We start from the raw sequence: 19,361 nt of genomic DNA, 5'->3' as shown, positions 1-19,361 counted from the left end.
CTTTACATGTTATCTGTTTATTACTGTTTATTACTGAGGGACTTCTGGGTTAAGTACCTTACCACTACGCTACACTGCCACCCAGACAGTAAGACATGCACTGAGACTCATTTCTATCCAACCCTTTGAAGTCGTAAAATCTCTGAAAATGAGCATTTCATGCTTCCTTTCAGTATTGAGATACAAGTTTTCCTGTGACCATTTTAAATATCAATGTGATACCAGCACCAGACCAAGAAAGAGAACACTTATGATTCAGTGTAACTAAGCCCCAGGGAACATGCATATTATTGCTCTTACTGAGCATCAGGCAATCCCTTCCCCAGAACCGGTGACAGGCAAGTGGTTTTCTAACCAATTCTGAACAGTTTTATAACTACAGATGGAGCAATGATGAAACAGCCACTGTGGTATAATGAAGGAAATCTCTAGTGCATAGTGCCATATAAACAGAGCCCTGAGGGAGAAGCTTAAATATTGCCATAATCCAGCATCTGCCTCTCCAGCAGTGCACACTGCACCCAGCTGTTGCTATTTTAGACTAAAGGGGACAGTGCGTGGTCATGGAATCAGGCAAACAGACAGCTCTCTATCGTGACATCACCTTGGGGAAACGTCTAGAACAAGCATCCTTCAGAGCACCAAAATCTACATGATTCATTTGGATGCAGACCAGATCCTAACCCAAGCATCACGTTCGCAAACAGAGATGGAAAAAGCAAAATTACTTTTGTAACTCATGCTTGTGAATTCCCAACAGCTGCAGAAACGTGAAGCAGAAGGAGAAAAGAAAGCTGACATGTAGAAAAACAAGCAGTTAAACTAACTGCAACTTATCAAAGGACAGTGTCAGCACATGTAGTTGCCTTGTCTGAAGTTCATGGATTCAGCATCATTTATTCCTCTCCCTCAGTTTATACAAGTCCTCACTATGAAAGCAAACATTGTAAAACTTACATTTGATGCTTGGAGAACAAAATTACCCTTTTGACTGAATCCAAATGGATTTCATTAGGACTACATTCTAATTTATACACGTTTAATCTGACCTATCGCTCCCCCCCCCCCCCCCCCCCCCCCATTGCTATGTGGAGCACCTTGAATCATCGAGTGATTTCGCACGTCAGTCTTCCTGGTGAAGATGTGACTTCACCAGAGTCCATATGACTCAGTGTCAAACCTCTCCCTCTACGTGGGGAAAACAAGCGCTTCGCAGCACAGTCAGATGGACAGCGATCAATTTTTGGCCGCGCTGCTCTGTCTCAACGCAGAGCTCCTCAAAAGGAACACGTTGATGCATGTCGAGTCCAGCTCTGAAGCAGAAATACCTCAGGGACAGGGCCACATGCATATTCATGATCTCCCCCATCATTTAATTCCAACAAATTAAGCGGCAGTTAAGCGCCCCCTTTAAATGGCACTACATTTTACATAGGCTGTGTAGTGGAGACATGAGGGAAACATTGTGTTCTTTTTCAGGAACCACACGGCAAAAAAAACAGGAGCAAACATGATTAGGGGTAATTGCAGATTACACGAAATAACTGACACACAGCGGATGTTTTTTTTTTTTTTTTTTTTTTTAAGATGAAATGGCTGGAAGAAAGCAGACACATGCCTTAGAAAGTATTTTCCAATCATATCAACGCAATTCAATTTCTGCAGCATTTGTACAAATTCATCTATGAATTTCAAACTGAGTTTTGAACACACTGGCTTTTATGAAATAAATATATGAAAGGGAGGGGAAAAATACTTGAAAGATATGCTTTTATGCTGCTATTTTTAAACTCTGTACAGTACTAGTCGCAGCATTGCCCACATTCAAATAAGAGGCATTACAAAAGCAGATGGCAAAACCGTTTTATATGTACTTAAGTTCTGCCAATGAATTTGCTGCTTGGGATGCAATCTCATTTTCTTTTGAGCTTAATGACAAAGAGCAACGGCTCCCTCCCGTATGGACCCACTGTAGAAATGCCTGCATTTTATTGCAGAGACAGAATTCTGGTAAATGCAGTTCGGGATTTACGCGGCTTAGTGGTGCAGCTTTGGGTATTTTACATCAGGCCGGGTTGTTTCTTGCAATAAACTCACCACCTCACCCCCACCCCGCCCTGCCCCGCCCCTCACCAAAAAAAAGAACACAGAAAACGAACGCAGCCCTTCTGATGAGGACAAACCCAGGTTACGCCGCCATTCACAAATGCACCGGCGCGCCGGCTGGGGGGAAGGGGATGAAATATTGATGGCACTCACTGGTAGAAGTCGGCCTCCTTCACCGCCTCCTCGCACCTCTTCAGCGTCTTGGTGTGCTGGTTCTGCAGGCACTGCAGGTCGGCCATGGCCTTCATGCACTGCATCTTCAGCCGCTCGTAGTCGTGACCCGCTTTGGAATTTGGCCTTTTCGGACGAGACAAGCAGACGCACCGAAAAATCACCGCTCCCGTCTGGAGCAAAATATCGCGGCTGACTCGGGGGGGGGGGGGGGGGGGGGGGGGGGCACGTTATGAATTATTGTGACACCCGTATGAAAGGGGTGCCAGAAGCGCGGGGCCGCTAATGTTTCAAACCAACACGCGTGATTTACGCGTTTGACAACGCCGATATAACTGTCACACAAATCTTTTAGGCAGGGTATAGCACGATCAGTTCCCTGCGAAGCCCCGGTATTTATGAGAAAAGGCCAAACAGTAAAACTGTATTAAATGCATCTGCAATAAAGAAAGGATATAAAAGACTGAATATGCAAAATGTATGAGTAAAACATATATTATTTACAGTCCCCTCATCTACACTCAGCCACAAAAGGAGATTCCACAATAACTGCCTGTAGTGTAAAAGTCACTGCATCTAAAATACTTAAAAACCCATGCATATTTCAATTAAAAATGTATCAGGAATCTTTTATGCACTGTAGCTTTTAGTGGCCTTTCCCAGAATATGATATAACCGCCACTTTTGCAATTGTTGCCTTTTCCAAATTTTTACCATTTACTAAACTGTGCTCAAAAGAATGTGGGAACATTTAAAACGGACCTCATCGGTGCCGTTCAGAGCGTCCCAGCGGACACGCCCCCTGAGGGGTGGTCCCTGATGCATCTCTGCCTTATTTAAATTCATATCATTTCATGACTGGCGTGTGGGAACGCAGGGTGTGGGAGGCCCGCGTGGACACGCCCCCCTGGGGGCGGGGCTTACCGGCAGTCGTCGAAGGTGGTGCCGGGCGAGGACAGGGCGAGGCGCTTGCGCAGTTCGTCCCGCTCGCGCGTCACCTGCCGCAGCTGGAACAGGATGGTCTCCAGCTTCTCGCTCATCTGCCGATTGTCGATCAGCGCCGGCGGAGGGGAGGAGGCTTTTCCGGTCGTACCTGCAACAGTGAGTATGTCACCGATGGCAAGGCCCCTGCAGCCGGCCGCGCCTCGCGGGCACGAGCGAGCGGTTCCCGCGACGCGGGGAAGCGGCCCGTCACAGCGACGTGGCCCAACGCAAACCTGAGACTCCAGCATGATTCATAATGTAAAACGGCACAAATACTTCACATTAAAACATGCACTACTACACTAATGAAATAATATCCTTGAGTCCCTTTTTGCCATTATAAATGCCATCTTTACACATCACACTTTCAGTATTTTTGATACTCTATGTCTTAAGGTAAGTAACAGCTACAAAAGACAGAAGACTAAAGATATGGTATATTGTTACCACACTGACTATAAGGGACACCTTACAGCTACCTTACAGCAAAATGTGCTTGCATCTAGGGGGGGAGTTTAGTCAAACTCATAAAACAAACTGCAGTATTATTAAAATGGCATTAAATGACTAGCCTGATAAATCATCAGGGATTGCAATGTTACAGTTTCATAACCCTCAGATAGAAATATTCATAGAACTAAATTAAATGGCAAAGCCACAGGTACACTGATCTCCAGAAACCCAAACAACATCAGAACAAAAGGTTTTACATAATTCTTTGCATAACCAAAGCACTGCATACAGGATTTTTCACTTACACCTGAACATCCAAAATGATTTTGTATGGCATGAGAACCCTTGCTTGCAAGAAAACATCTTAATTAGCCAGGCCATCACTGAAAATGAGATCTTTTCAACAGACTTGGGTAAGAAAATAAATACTTAAAAATAAATCATTTTTCTGTATGTTTCACTGACGCTGTATGTGCGTTTCAATGCCCAACCTGTTTAAAATTTATTGCCAACACTGCATTGAATAAGCATTGATTGTTGTTCCATTTCTGGGTGGCTGACTACAACCTGCACTAAAGACAACAGCATAATGGGGCTTTCCTTTTCTGGACCCAAAGGTCTGCCAGAAAGCCTCTCTTTTTCTTTGAAAATGACTCAAGAGGAACATTCGGCATTTGTTTTTGAGGGTTTTTTTTTTTTGTACTCCTTTCACGTCAATGTCGTCACTTGTGCGCGCTGATAGCCCAGACTGAGAGAGGAGGGCATGAAGCACATCCCTGACAACACTGTGGGCCCTTCACTGCTCTCCGGAACAATGGCGTTTCAGTCGGCCCCCGCCGAGCTGCCGACCCACACAGTAATCAGCATGCAGGTCAGTCCCTTTGGCACGTCTCCAGGTGAGCCGTGCTCCTTTCACCAAGCACCAATGCCCTCAGTGTTACCCTTAACTTGTGACATATTCCCTTAAAAAAAAAAAAAAAAACAGGCATATGGCCTGACTCTTGTGTCAGCTGTTGAAGAGATTGTTTAAAGCTGCAGAAAGCGCATTCAAACCCAAAGAACTGCATAGCGGTTTTGCATTATGTCATACTCCAAACGGTCCATAAAGCTGCAGTTAGCTAAGAAGTGGGAGGGCTGTTAAACAGCCTCCTGTGTTCGCGACAAGGAACTTGACCCAAAGCCTTACGCTTAATTAGGGGAAAAGCACTTTTTATGTTTTTGTTACGCATTTGTCTTTAGGCATTTTTTCCCAGTTTGTCTGTTCGCCCCAGTTATACCCTGTCCTACTCGCACTTCTTGTTCTCTTTTAAATGTTTTTTTTTTTTAACAATCTAATAAAACGTTAACACTCTGTGCCACGGACTCATTACCTCACGTTCAACGGTGATGATATGTACATTGCGAGGGTGCTAGTTTTTCTAAATGACTCCCGAATCATTGTGTTGCGTAACTCCACCAGACGCTGGCATGGTAGTGGGGCTGCAGAATGAGGGAGCGGCAGATCAATTTTTGCCTGTTAAGTGTTTGTTGCACATTGGGGTCTGTGGTGCTTAGCTCTCTTTATTGTTTACAGTTATTGTAAATGCTCGTTTTCATGCTTAGAATTTGATAGTTCCTATTCAGCAAATTTTGTGAATCCAGGCCGGATCTATTCCTTAGATCTGTTCTTTCAAAAGAACTGAATTCCTTGAAGTAGAAAATAAAATAAAATAAATAACGGTCAGGCTCCATATATGCCACTTCTAACAAAGTGACGATGACTTTACTTGCTTCTTCATTTAAAACGACTGGAATCTTAAATTTTCATTATAAATCATAAAATATTCAAACAAGCTCATTTCAACACTAATTGGTATGCAATTAATTCCATTCTGCTTCAATCAAGCCTTCATTAGGTACTACGCATATACGCACTGTTCTGTGAAGATAAATGGCTTGTTTCCATAAGGTACTCTACAGCCTGACGCCCAGTAGACACAGGTCTATCTAAAACAGTATTCCTCAAAGGAATGCCCATGTGCATTTTTGTGGCTGTGAGAGGTGTCTGTTATGCCCGCAGAACATATTCTAAAATGGGCTAAAATCACACTGCAGTTACATTGAGATGTAACTACTAACAAACATCTCTTAACCAAATGTAATAATCTTTAGCATTCTGTCAATTAAATGGCCACACACACACACACACACACACACACACACACACACACAGAATATATGCATAAATGAAATTAAAACTGTAAGCTATACAAATTGCTTAAGTTTATCAATTAGAATTAAGCTACTAATGAACATTGGTAGCTTATTGCCCACCATGCTCTGATGAAGCCGAATTTATGCCTGTGGATAAATTACGTTGAGGACCACTGATCTAAAAAAACAGACTGTTTTTCCATTACGTTATCTTGAGGTGCACTTAGCCCCAAAAGTATGTCTCCCACAATCAACGTCTCTGTCGAGCCAGACCTTTTCAGTGTTTACTTTGATGTTCTCTTGGATGTCTATACAGAAATCTATTTGCGGCAGACTACATTATTTATGTGGTGTTATGCCAGGCAACGTCCCCCAATGTCATATGACAAAGGTTCCATAAACCCACGTACACTTGCCAGACTGTGTGACAGAACCCTAGCCACACCGGGTAACCAGGCAGCCAGCTATGACCTTGAGCTTCCCACTTTCAAGTGCATCTCACCTACATCTAGCAGCAGGTGGAAAAGGCCTTGTCAGTGAGGCCAAGTTTAAGTGCACCGGAACACACATTCGTGGAGGGGAGCCACAGAACAGCGATGCGAAACCTTCAAAGACCGCAGAGCTTCAGACATACCTATGCTGCTGAGGGAGCTGCTGCTTTCAGAGTCCGATGGCATTGTGGACAAGACACTGTAGGTAGACCCTAGAGAAAAGAAATACAGAAATCATTGAAATTACTTTCATTTTGACATTCAAACCATTCTGACAAAATACTTCATAGCTATGTAACCCAATCTTTGTATACATTATGCCATTAGTTCCTTTGTTGTGCGGTTTTTGGTTATTTTTTTTTTCCTTGGTGGAAATGAACTTTTTTAAAGTGGACCCCTAAACCTGTCCTGACATCACGTGGTAATAAAACAGAGAAATTTCATCCATACTCATGAAAGCAAAACGCGTGGAGGATAAGGAGATGCTCACAGGCTGTCGTCATGTTAACAGCACACTGAACCACATCAAGCCCTGCCAGCTCCTAGACAGCATTTACCCAACATGATTAAATGCCGTGTTCAATGCATTTTCAAACACATTCATTCTACCTCAAATCCTACCCAATTCTGATTCCTAATTCAACCTAGCTCAAATGCTGATTAACTCAATCCTTATTTACCGAAATCATCTGTGATGCTTAGTGTCAATGAAAGACCTGCATGTGCATGTGTAGCGGAGCTGAAGTGATTAGCTCGTGTGAGTCCTGCGTAAAGCCTTAGGTAGCGGGTAGCAGGTAGCCGAGTGGTTGCAGCGGCTACGTCACTCCCTCTGAGACCTGGCTAAGTAGCGTTGTTGCCGACAGGCTAACAGCAATTTGCCTTTAGCTCAACTGGCAACGACGCTGGCTTTAAGGGGTTGGCAGCGAGCAGTAAGAACCTCGGTTCGAAACTCGCTCGCTCGCCGACCCACGTAACATCACATTAAAACACAACGCAAGAGACCACCCGTTACACATGGTGGGGAAATCATTCTGCGGCCACCTTTAAATTGAGTGGTTTGATATTGCTGCATAGCACTTCATTGAGAGCCTACAGCCCCTGTGCGGGAAAGGGTTCAAGTCTACATTTAGGAGGCGTGGCATCGATGGGCAACTTTACTTCACCGCACTTCAGTTTCCTTTACCAACATCAAATGCACATGGAAGGGCTATTCAGATTTCCACCCCTGTGATCATTTCATTCAGTCCATGGCACTGCAGCAACACAACGTTTTTTTTTTTTTTAACTTGAAAGAATTTCCTCCAAGCCCAGATGATACCCTGTGGGCCTGACAAGGAAAAGCCTAATTAACAAAGAGACATTAAAGCCTGGAAACAGGCGCTACAAGCCCACGCAAGAGCTGCAGCAGGCTCAAGACAAGCTCAGAGCAGCTCTTTTCATCTTCTCTGACATACAAGGGAGCTGCTGTTTCACAGCGAAACACTCATGCACAACTTTGAATATACACACACACACACACTTTTTTTTTCCAGTTACCAAAACCGCTTGAGTGACAGTTCTTTTTTTTTTTCCAGAAATGCTGCATCTTAGAGCAAGAAGATGGGACAGTCAGTACTTATTTTATACACAGACAGACAGACACACATACATATATACATATATTCCACTATACCCAAAAATAACTGAAGCAAAGAGATCTGGAAAGATCTGCCAAACCAAAACAATTCATATCCATATACAAATAAAAAGCATGTAAAATGTCATGCCAATTACACCGTGTACAAAATGCCATTCTGATTTATGTTGCAGTATTATCGTTTCAATTGTAAACGGTAATACTGCAACATAAATATAATCAAAAATAATGTAAAATCTCACAACCTAATATGTGCTCACAAGGTGACTAAGGAAACTAATTTTTGAAATGCTAGGGAGAAACATTTACTGACATTACCAATAAATGAAGAAATTGCTACATAAATTACATTTTAAATGAAAGGGCAGCCTCCTAGGACAACACCATGAGCCGTACCTTTAAACAAATGTAACATCAATAGCAATTCCCTACAGTCGGGTAATTCGGCATCGACAGTACAGCTGACTATATCAATACAGTCTACATCTATCCTGATAGCCTCAATAACATCTGCCTGAACCAACCTGAGTGTGCATCAAGGCTGTGCTTTAATGATGACCCTAGACACATTCTGGCAAAATCAAAACACATTCATTCTGGTCTGGTCTGGTCAGATACTGGGGAAATATACACTAGCCCTGTATATGGTAACTTGGGTGGAATATATTTGAAGTGGATACAAATCACTTCTTCATTTTACAATCTAAGCCTGTTCAGCTCCTAGGATAACAATTCACGGAGCCGACACTTTCTTCACATTTCCATACATTTGCAGCAGATGTCAACTGGACTGCTGAAAAACAAAGACCGTAATTACTAGAACCACCTTCTCAACCTCCATTTCCCAGCACATATTTTCACCCTATTCAACAAAGTATCTCTAAAGCCTGCAGAGTTGAATTATTGATACCAATTAAGATATCCCACTGTTACTAATTAATGAGGTGGCAAGAGAATACTGTAATGATTAAATGTAATTGTAGCTTCTATTCAACCACTACACTGAACAGTTTTGAAAGAGATGTGATTTACTCCTTAACTGAGGGGGTGGGGCACTTGCCCTTGCAATCATTCCATAATGGACACCTATATGTTCTGGCAATAAACTTTTATACAGGAGGTGTGAAGCCATTATGAAAGAGTGCTGAATATCAACAGAACAAACAACTGTGCATCCCTCAATCCCTTAAACACAGATTTGCAACGAGGTCTACTGACGTCCAGTAATTGACTAATTGAGTATTTTTTTTTTACTAGTCACTAGCACAAGAAAACATGAGGCTCAAACAGGTAAAAATGATGAAATCCACAACAGAGCAGAGAAGGAGGCTTTAAAAAACAATGTGATGCCCTGAAAGAAGCGACATCCTAATATTCTAAATGCACCTGAATAGAACTCGGTGCACATAAAACTGAAGGAACACTAACACAGATCATCGCCATCACCTCGTTTCTCTGAAGTTCAGCACTTTGAAGCACAGCCCAGCTGCATCAAGTACGTTAGCTGTCAGGCGCAGTTGAGTTCTGCTACATGGTCAGTGCTGAGCAAAAGCTAGGTGACCATTTATACCACTGCATTTCCCTGTATGCTGTCCCCATCTTATGTCAGGGTGTGTAATCAAAAGGGAACCCATGAGGTCATGGATATGCCTGACATTTGGCTACCTAGCTACATGGAAAATGAAAAAAATGGAAATACTACTTTCTTTGAAAAAAAACGTAAGGTAAATAATCAATGGTATGTTGTTACCAACAAAAACTGTGAGATGAAAGTGTGAAACAGTGAAAATTACTCAGTTGGACGGTGAACGTTGCATGTGTATGTCAGGCAAGGTTGACACCAGAGAAAATGAAACTTCCAGAGTTGTCTCAGTAATTATCATAATTATCTTAGCTGATACATCACAGTCCCCCTGAACAGCGGGAGTAGTGCAAATAAATCTACTGCAAAGAGGGAAGGAGGAATGCAGCCCCTCCCTCAAAATATCAGTAGAATTCTTTCAGAGGAGAGACGGCTTCTGGTAATCATGGTCAGCTGGCAAGCGGTGGAGGATTTTACAGTCAACATGGTGACACTAGAGTACTCCCAAAATGCAATTTGGCTTAAAGAAGCAACCGATTAAAAGCCATACTGCGGGGTAACTACACAGCTGAGCAAACCATGCATGGAGAAGATGAATTGATCCGTATCTCATGAATGGAGAATAAACAGATTTAACAGGCAAAATCAAAAATTATATTTAAGGAAATAACTCCATGACATACAGTGCTATAGAAGAGAAGAACAAGCCTGGCCACTGTTTCTGCAAGCTAATGGGTAGTCCGGATGTCAGTTTACTGCAGTTAGTTCGACAGTTACCCATAAATCCCTCAATGAGGGATAAGACCACGTGTGACAAGGCAATGCCGTCTCCAAATTCTTCAGCACCAGGGGAGCGAGGGGCAAAGCAGTCAAGACGAGCACTTATAAACCTCTTAAAACCACTGCCAGTCTGGTGCCATTACCCCCAAACCTTCACAAGGCTACAGTGCAAGACGCAGTGAGATGTCAAGGTACTGTAGGGTAGACAGAATTGATCATTACAGTTCAGCGGTTCCCCACATGTGGTCTGTAATGCCATTGCAGGGGGCCTATGGCAATGGTCCATGAAAAACCAGACAGTAATAACTGGGTAGAGGCAAGCATCAGACATGCCATGTTTTCCAATATCAAATATGCAGCAGACAACACCACTTCAAAGTTAGTTACGAGATGCACAGTTCTTTTTAAAAACTAAGCCAGAAGGCTCCCAAGCGGCCTAGCTGGCAAGGTGCTTGCCTTAAGTGTAGGCCGAGTCCAACGGGCCAGGTCTGAAATCAGCTGTGGTATCTGCCAACAACATGGCTGGAGGCCCACAGCAGTGCAAAGAAGTGGCAAAGTTCCACTGGGGATAGGGGTGGATGGGTTGGGCAAGGATATCCCATTTCACCGCTTTCAGACACCCTGTGATTCGTTAAATGCCTGCTAGTTGTCAGATGACGTCGGTAGAGTTGCGCCAATTCTCCAGTTGGCGCCCACTTCACTGTGGTATACCGTCTGTGCCATGAAAAACAGCCGTTGACTGCTACTACATCAGAGGATTGCATTTGTCTCAGTTCAGTGCTTCTGCACGGTTGTCATGGTGAGACAAGTCTAATGTACAATTGGCCACTCCAACCAGAGCTGCATAAAGCTCAGTGATATCCGTTATTTATGCTCACCAACATTTGCATGGTTTCATTATGGTCATTCATCTGCGGCAGAATTCTTAAGGAAAACGGCACGGCTCCCTGTTTTTCTTCCACCTTTAACATACAGTTCATTTTCTGGATGGTATGTACAAAGACACTTTTCAAAACCCAGCATCATTTCATTTAGGCTATGTAACCAGTAGCAGTTTGTCAGTAGTCTACATATAAGAACATGTCTTTAAGTGGTGCATTTGAATAAAACATTGGCAGGCTGGTCAGGGTTCAGCTGGATAATCCTTCTGTGGAATACAAAAAAAATATCAGAGTACATTTTTTGACAGGAGTTCAGGATGTATATCATGTATACAGACATGTGTCATGTATATCAACATGCAAGACTACATCATTAAGCCAACTTTATATACATCTGGTGACACCCTTGCCCTTAACTGATATAAGTAGGTACAACCACCCCAGCTGTAGGGAGGAGCATTGATACTTATCCACTTGTCAATTCATTACCCAACCAACAAACAACCAAACATGCAACCAAAACAACCGCCCACTCACTGAGCAAATAAAGCTTTGCAGCTTTTAAATTCAGATTTTTCTGCAGACATCATCTCAATTTAGAGTACAGTTGTCACCAGACATGTTGTTAGGCCTCACACATGGCTGGAAAGTGAGGCTAACCCTGTTATAGCTCAATTTAATTTTGTATAAAAGAAGAGTGGAAAGAACTTCTGTTCAAAGTGCATATTTGTAGAAAGACGCGTTATGATATTCAAATGAGACCTGACTGCACAATGACAACAAAGGCTCTTCACTATGAATAAACTAGGTCAGAGGAGAGAGCCAGGCTTTGCCAAAGGGTACCATTTCTATGTATCATGTACAGTTTGTCCAACAGTTGTTTCAGGCTATGAGATAGCCTTTTTTTCTCAAATTCTCCATAAGTACAATGACACGAGGCCTTTCCACAGAAAAAAAACACAACTGTCTCATTATTTCAATCAAATTTTGGAGACTAAAATTATTTAAAAACTAATAAAAATTAGCAGGGAACTTGTCTTCGTGACCCTGGGACTCAATGATCATTGTGTGTCTGTGTGTGTGTGTGTTCGTGTGTGTGTGCGTGTGCGTGTGCTTTATGCACAGGATTCATTTATATCATGACTTTTTACTGTATTGCTGAAGAATCACTGTGGAATAAGAAAGTGATTTTCACATCAGTTTAAGACATGCTTATAATTATCGGAGAAAACAAAGAATGCAATCCTGTCAGTTTTGTTCTCTGAAAAATATTAAATTACATTACAATGTTAGATTCTAATTACAGTTGAGAACAGTACCAGGGATATGGTAAATGAAACCATAGCAAAATCAAAATGGTCATAAGACATTTAGGGGGTTATAAAGGACAACACTGAGTCCATTTTAGTCCAGGTAGGCAGCAAACACCTTAATGGATGAACCATATGTGATCCCAGTGAGCAAGCCAGAGGCCAAAGTGGTGGGGGACTCCTTTCAGGACAGGAATAACTTCCCTGTTCTTCCTGTCTGAAAGGAGGAAACTAGAGTAACCTGATTCACTGAGGATACCCATCAACCTTCAGCTGATCAAAAATGCACATCCCCTCAAAATTATTGGATGATAGCCTAGATTAAATCTTTGTATGCTCAGAGGCAGGCCAGTGTCCTTGGTCATCTAAACAGCATCATATTAAGCATGCTTTGAGCCTGATGAATAACTCTGAGCCGTTCTTCATGGCACTGCCTTCTTCCTGCACGCTTGTATACTCATTTCCTATACTCAACATGAAGATGCAGATAAAACAAGAGCCTCTGATGTCATTGCAACTTTTATGAGAGAAATATGTTCGCTCTCAATAACTCACCACTTCTTGAAACAATCCAGAGACAAAGAGAGAAGAAAATCACTCATATATCTCCAGTTACTATAGTAATGTTTGCCAACTACATTTGGAATATCCTATCAAGCATAATCATGTAATTAGGGCAGTTATACAGCTGTGATTTAGCCTTTTTGTCTTCTGATGAATGACCCAAGTGTACAAAAACGAGGTGCGAGAATCTCGGCTGGTTTCACACTGGTTAAAAGCGAGCCCCTTTTCCGCCAAAGACATATACATGACAGACTTCCAAACGAGCAAAACTCTGCTGAGAATTGCATAACTCCTATAACTTCACTTTCAGACCGAGGCAATCACGTCACTGCAGGCAGATTGGCCAAAGCAGGCAATGCAGATCGTTCTGCTGAAGCAGATAACTGCCAAAATCCCAAAAGTATGCCGCTTTGTACGTGTTCGGCTCCATGCGTCTGGGCAAACACCATACCCTAAGGTCATGTCACAACCGCGCAGAGCTGCACAACTAATGCTTAATGTCAGGGAAAACTACAGACTACAAAAACATAGTTATAAACTATGCCTAAAAACATCACTGAACCTTTTTTCAGCAGCTGTTAAATACTGAAAAACATCTATAGTGTATTACAAAAAATTGAGAACATATCTATCTTTTGTTTACATAATTAATGCAATGAATAATGCAAATTACTATAGCATGAATGTTTTGTATGTGTAATGTTGACTGAAAGCCAAAAAAATCCTCATCTAATAACTCTCTCATTGAACTGGGTAATACTAATTGGGAGGCTATATGTAAAAAGGCCCTTAGCCTATCTATATTGGCATATTGCTCAAGTTCTTTATTAGAAAGGAGGAGTTTCAAACAGTGCTTGGGAGAGAAAAAAAAACTGGGGTTCCATTATCAGAATACATGCATATAATCTGTTCTTGTCTGAATAGCATACATGAACCATAGAATACTTCAATGTAAAATTATTTGAAACATCTCCCTAATTGGAACTTGTGTAATCAAACTACAACTAAGGGCTCACAGCAAGGCATTTGGCCTACCCTGCTCTTTCAACAACAGTAAATACTGTTCCTGCATGAGGGGTAACAACCAACTAATCACAAATTATTTTTCTTTCCTTCTTTCCACTGAGATAAGAGAGACCAATAGCAGTGGACTCTCTCGGTAGTAATAGGTTTCATATGACCACAGCTAATGATGATCAGCACTTTATGCAAATACTTTTAATATACATTACATTCTACTCATTTCTATGCTGCTGTGTTTGCTGAGGCTTTAAATGTTCAGAGAGAAACTAAAAGATAGAATTCAATCTCATGTAAACACTACATCTTATTGCTACTCTCAATCAGCTCTCAATCAATTTGGACAGCTCTTTTAAAGCATAGAGAGAATTCAAATCTCAAAATGTCATTCACATTACAGAACAACACGTATTTGCAAATCCTGCTGCTTTCTGCATTAATTAGCTTTTTGCTCTGATGTGGGCAGCAGAGATGATTTAACTTTTTTTTTTATCAGCAACCTCTGTTCCTGATGCAAGGCCTAGTACTTGGGCTATAGATGGAGCTTAACAAACGATTCTGTTTACCCACATCTCGGTACGCTAAATCAAAGCGACTCTGGCAGGGTTCCCACTTGCAGTAGGAGACTCTGCTGTTTGATTAAAACTGGAATGAGACCAGCTTACAAAGTCCCTCTTTCCATCAGAGCGCTGAAAGAAAGAGCAACGCGGCTGAGGACTGGAGGCATCACATGGATCAGGCATTCTTTGTTCCGTCTGCCTGCAGTTTCCCATGAGTCTGTTTGGCCAGACAGTGTCACAATGGGCAAGGTTCACAGGAATCAACCACTTGCTGCTTCTTGGAAGTCATGTGACCCAGGCACTGCACACAGTTCTTCGGCAGCTGAGCGAGTCTGATCATTGTCTGTGGAAAGTCGCTCCAGATCCTCCCGTGTGTCTCATTCATGTGGGTTACAGTGTGTCAGTACTGGTTTTGCTACTGCAGAGCATGGAATAATTAGGAAAGCTATGACTCAGACAGGACACACATTGCAAGTTAAACACTGAACTCACAAGAATGGGAATGACTTTAGATTTTGAGTTCTCGGTTGTATTTTTCACCATCTCTCAAAAAATTTGCCAGAGTAAACATAACTCATACAATTGTAGTTATTGTAATAACTACAATTCCAAAGGCAGTTATTACAGTTGCCATCATATTTTTGGAAAGAGAACCTTAACCTTATCCCAACTACTAGTAAGACTATTTTGAAATTGCAAGTCCATTAGCATTAATTAAAATTATATTTATAAAAAAAAAAAAAAAAAGTGACAGTCCATTACATGGAAGCATTGCTCAAAACTTCAGCTGAAGGCTGCAGTAGGAAGAGGCTCACATTAGCAAATGAACAAATCTGTGAGGAGAGCCAATGTATTAATTGAAAGCTATACAAATATATTTGAGGGTCTACTTAAAGCAACTGTGTGGGAAAACCAAGTTTTTAATATTCTAAAAAACAGGCCTGTATTGCTTGCAACCAAAGATGGTCCACAAGCAAGTTAAGAGCAGATTTTTGCACTCTATACAACAATAAAGTGGCTTTTTACCTGGTTGATTTTAAAGCTTGTGGCATATAAGGTCTATTACTTGATAGTGGCAGAAAAAAGACATAGGGGAAAAAAAAGTGATGTCAATCTCTCGGCACAGACATAATAAAGAGAAACAATCAGAAATATTGACTTTGGTCAGCAACATCCATCATACCGAACTGGGCTTTCATTTCTTGAAGCAGCATTAATCCTCAAAGGGTGTCATTGTGCATGCAATAGGATTATACTGCCATCTCATACACCAGTTTGGCACACCGTTCCAGCAACCTCTGCCAAGTATGGTAACAACCATGAATACAGACATAGATAGATCTGCATTGTCCGTTTCACAATATGAGACAAAAATAAGATCCCTTTCGAAAAACTACATCCACGTTAAAAGTTCTCTACTCCAACGCAGAATGAAAATAAGTCCCTTCTCAAGGTGTAACCTGCCACAAGGTGAACTTGTATGTAATGAAAGCCTGAAAACAGAAAAATCTGGAATCAAGTGAAAACTGAAAAAAAAACTGGCATGAGGAAGATTTATCAACTGCAATACTCAAACAAAAAGCTTAAAAAAAAGAATCTACCGTTTCAACGCGTGTACAATAATCCTGACGTCGAACGCATGTCAACGTGTAGCTCAGGTTTTCACAGCTCTGATCGGATGAAGCATTAATCACAACACCGTGGTAAATTTGGGGGAATTGGCAATCGTAATAAATAATGAGCCCTTTCAAACATACAAATCCCATAACGATGAAGAGGCAGGCATGATATCCAGAGGGTTCTTTCTACTACACATCTCAGCAGTTTGATAGCCTGCTCTGGGGGATGATTTGGGTCTAAGCTTTCTCTTTTTAGACTGCTTTACACTAGAAACATCTTTGCCTCGGGAAATCTTACTGAAGTAAGCATTCAGACATTTCATGAGCTCAAACTACAACTGGTAAATTATAAAAATAATGATCTGATACAGAAGTTGCTGTACCAGCCATATCAGAATTATTTTCACCACTTCACCAGAAAGTAAAACAGTACAATCAGTTTTCAAGCTGTACTAAAAATGCCCCGTCTCCCTTATGGCTGTCGAGAGCTCTGTCCAAATAATTTTGTGTTCTAGAAAGTGGTACCAGCTCTAGAATGTCTAACTAGATAATTCATGTCTATATATACATACCTACATACTATCAGCATTTCAACAACCATATTTTATATACTGGTAAAGAAATAGCCTATTTTCACACATCAGTGATGTGGTAAGTGTTTATGAGAAATTCTCTTGACTTAAGTATCTAGGATGTTTGCTATACAGTACTTACACTGTAGCGCCCAGTCTGCCATGCAAAAAAATTGATTTTACTGGACATTTCATCAAGTGTTACCACACATCATGACTCAGAGAGCACTGCAGGGTAGTAACAAAAGCTCAATATATAAAAATATTCAGGTAAAATATCAGTTGTTTCTAAAGGCTGCTACATAAAGAAGAATACAAAACCGGAAAGTACAACAAATATAATACAGAATTATTAAACTGAAGGACAGTTGATGGCGCCCTCCAAACTCCCTGCAAAAACAGCTAGAATTTGATTATTTAGCTGGCTACATTATTGAATTTAATCCATTGGCATGGCAGCAGGTGACACATAATGAGACCCGTACATGAGTTTTCCCTGCAAAAACTATTGCTTTGCAGACAACCTCATGAGTGATGATACTCTTCTGTGTCATTTAGTGCTGCTTTTAAGTTTTCTGACCAATGTGTATTCAAGTGGAATTTATACAAAATGTCAGACTCCCAGAGCCTGTGTCTGAGGCTATTTTGGAGTTAGCATTACAGATACCCGTGGAACAGGTCCAATCTGTCTTTGCTCATAGAAGAATACAAGTACCGTCTCCCCAGCTGGTATTCATTTAGACACTGACTGAATTGGCCAGGATGGCCTGCAAGGCACTCGGCAATCCCGACAGCAGAATAATCAGTAATAATCAGTAATAATCACTAATGATTGGAATTTTTAAGCACAACATTCAAACTACATTTCCTTCAAGCAGAATGCCTATCAGTAAAAGTGTTTATCTGGCCTCTGTAGCGCTAAGAAAACTCTAGCACATGCTCTGTATATCATCACTCATGATTTCAGAGAAAACATGAATGCCTTAAATTCAAAACGTACCTAGATTAATGAGCTGATTCTAGCTATATTTTAGCATTGTTCACAGGCTGGTCTCCACCACAACACTGTCTGAGGAAGACTCAGATCTGCACTGAGTCATTTGTGCAGTAATGCTATTGCAGCACAAAAGTTAACACAAGATGACTCCAGCAAATTCTTACACGTCTAGGAGTCATCATACTGTACGAGCACACAGGCCTAACTACATCATGTATGACAAGCGCACACAGCATGGCGATTGTCGTTGGGGTGGGGGGCTTTACGCCACTGTCTCACAAGGTAACCCTCCTTCCTCCAAAGCCAGTCAGTTGGAGAGGCATTTGATCGACACATTTATACATACTTAAAACTGAACTGCGAGGAAATTTGAGAAAAAGACTCAAAGGGAATTGCACAGCAATTAATTTCCAGGGGTCAAACAAAATAGCAAAGCAATTAGATTAAAAAGGGACTCCAATGGATTTGCTGAGTTTAATTACTCACTGGAACAATTGAACTGAATTATTTTAAAATTTATTGCCATGGTTTTACTAACCTAATACAACACGAATTTCTTTGTCATTCATTGTATTTGCTATTAGTATTTACTTATATATATAATTATAATAAAATTGAATTTGACTTGAATATCATTGCTTTTTGTTACTTTCCCCCCTCGGTATGCTTCTTACATAACTCAAACACTGTAGCACAGCAAACAAGACATTTCAGCAGGGTGTGGTTTATCTGTGAGTCATAACAGACTTCAAAGTTTGCCACTTCACAAGGCACCTTTGTACCGCAGTAGTGATGAAGTTCAAAAGTTGAACAAACTATGGAAATAAAAAAAGCATCCTACCATTGATAGAGCTGTGAAGGGTTTGCTTTCAGAAGTCCAAAAAGTGATAAACATCAGGGGAATTATGTCCAATCGGACCAACGTGTTCTCACGCTATGAGACTAAACATCCGTTTTAAAACATGCATGTCAGTGGAAGGCTCCCACAGTGTGCATTTGAGTAGAACAAGTGAAGTAAGCCAAACGGTGATATTCTTCACCTCTTTTGCCATCTGTACCAATGCCTGAAGACTGAATCCAGAATTCTAGTACATAAATGAGCAGCACTACAGTGTGAAGAGCAATAGCTGCCAAGATAATTTGATGGCTGATATACAGAAAACTGAAAGGCCTCGTGTTGTAATCAGACATCAGAAAGACAGATACAGAAACATGGAAACTTATCCTGCTCCCATTTTCATACATAAAGGTGTGGTTTAGCCTTGCCAGTTTTTACCTGTGATGCAGAGGTAACAGTAGATATTCAAGCCATGATGACAGAGTAGTGTGTGAAAATACCAAACCACAAAGAGTGTTTCTTAATTTCACCCCTGACACATTGTATTACAGCACCCATCTGGAACAATTCACCTGACTCATCAATACGATATTACCGAAAAAAA

General features: G+C 41.3%; 1 protein-coding gene across 4 annotated transcripts in view; it reads right to left on the bottom strand.

Moving 5' to 3' along the window:
* dlg5a (discs, large homolog 5a (Drosophila)) overlaps nt 1–19,361 on the bottom strand; it is a 63,635-nt gene that overhangs the window by 27,883 nt on the left and 16,391 nt on the right. For 3 of the 4 annotated variants that reach the window (XM_036526857.1, XM_036526868.1, XM_036526866.1), the window contains exons 2-4: nt 6,542–6,610; nt 3,202–3,370; nt 2,260–2,403 (exon numbers count right to left, since the gene is read on the bottom strand). In XM_036526857.1, coding sequence (XP_036382750.1) covers nt 2,260–2,403; nt 3,202–3,370; nt 6,542–6,610 — 382 coding nt within the window. The remainder of the gene's footprint in view (nt 1–2,259; nt 2,404–3,201; nt 3,371–6,541; nt 6,611–19,361) is intronic. The other variant, XM_036526861.1, reaches the window with a different exon arrangement.

This window comes from Megalops cyprinoides, chromosome 1 (assembly GCF_013368585.1).
Source record: "Megalops cyprinoides isolate fMegCyp1 chromosome 1, fMegCyp1.pri, whole genome shotgun sequence".
Classification (NCBI taxonomy): Eukaryota; Metazoa; Chordata; class Actinopteri; order Elopiformes; family Megalopidae; genus Megalops; species Megalops cyprinoides.
This window is presented reverse-complemented; position numbering and strand designations above follow the sequence as displayed.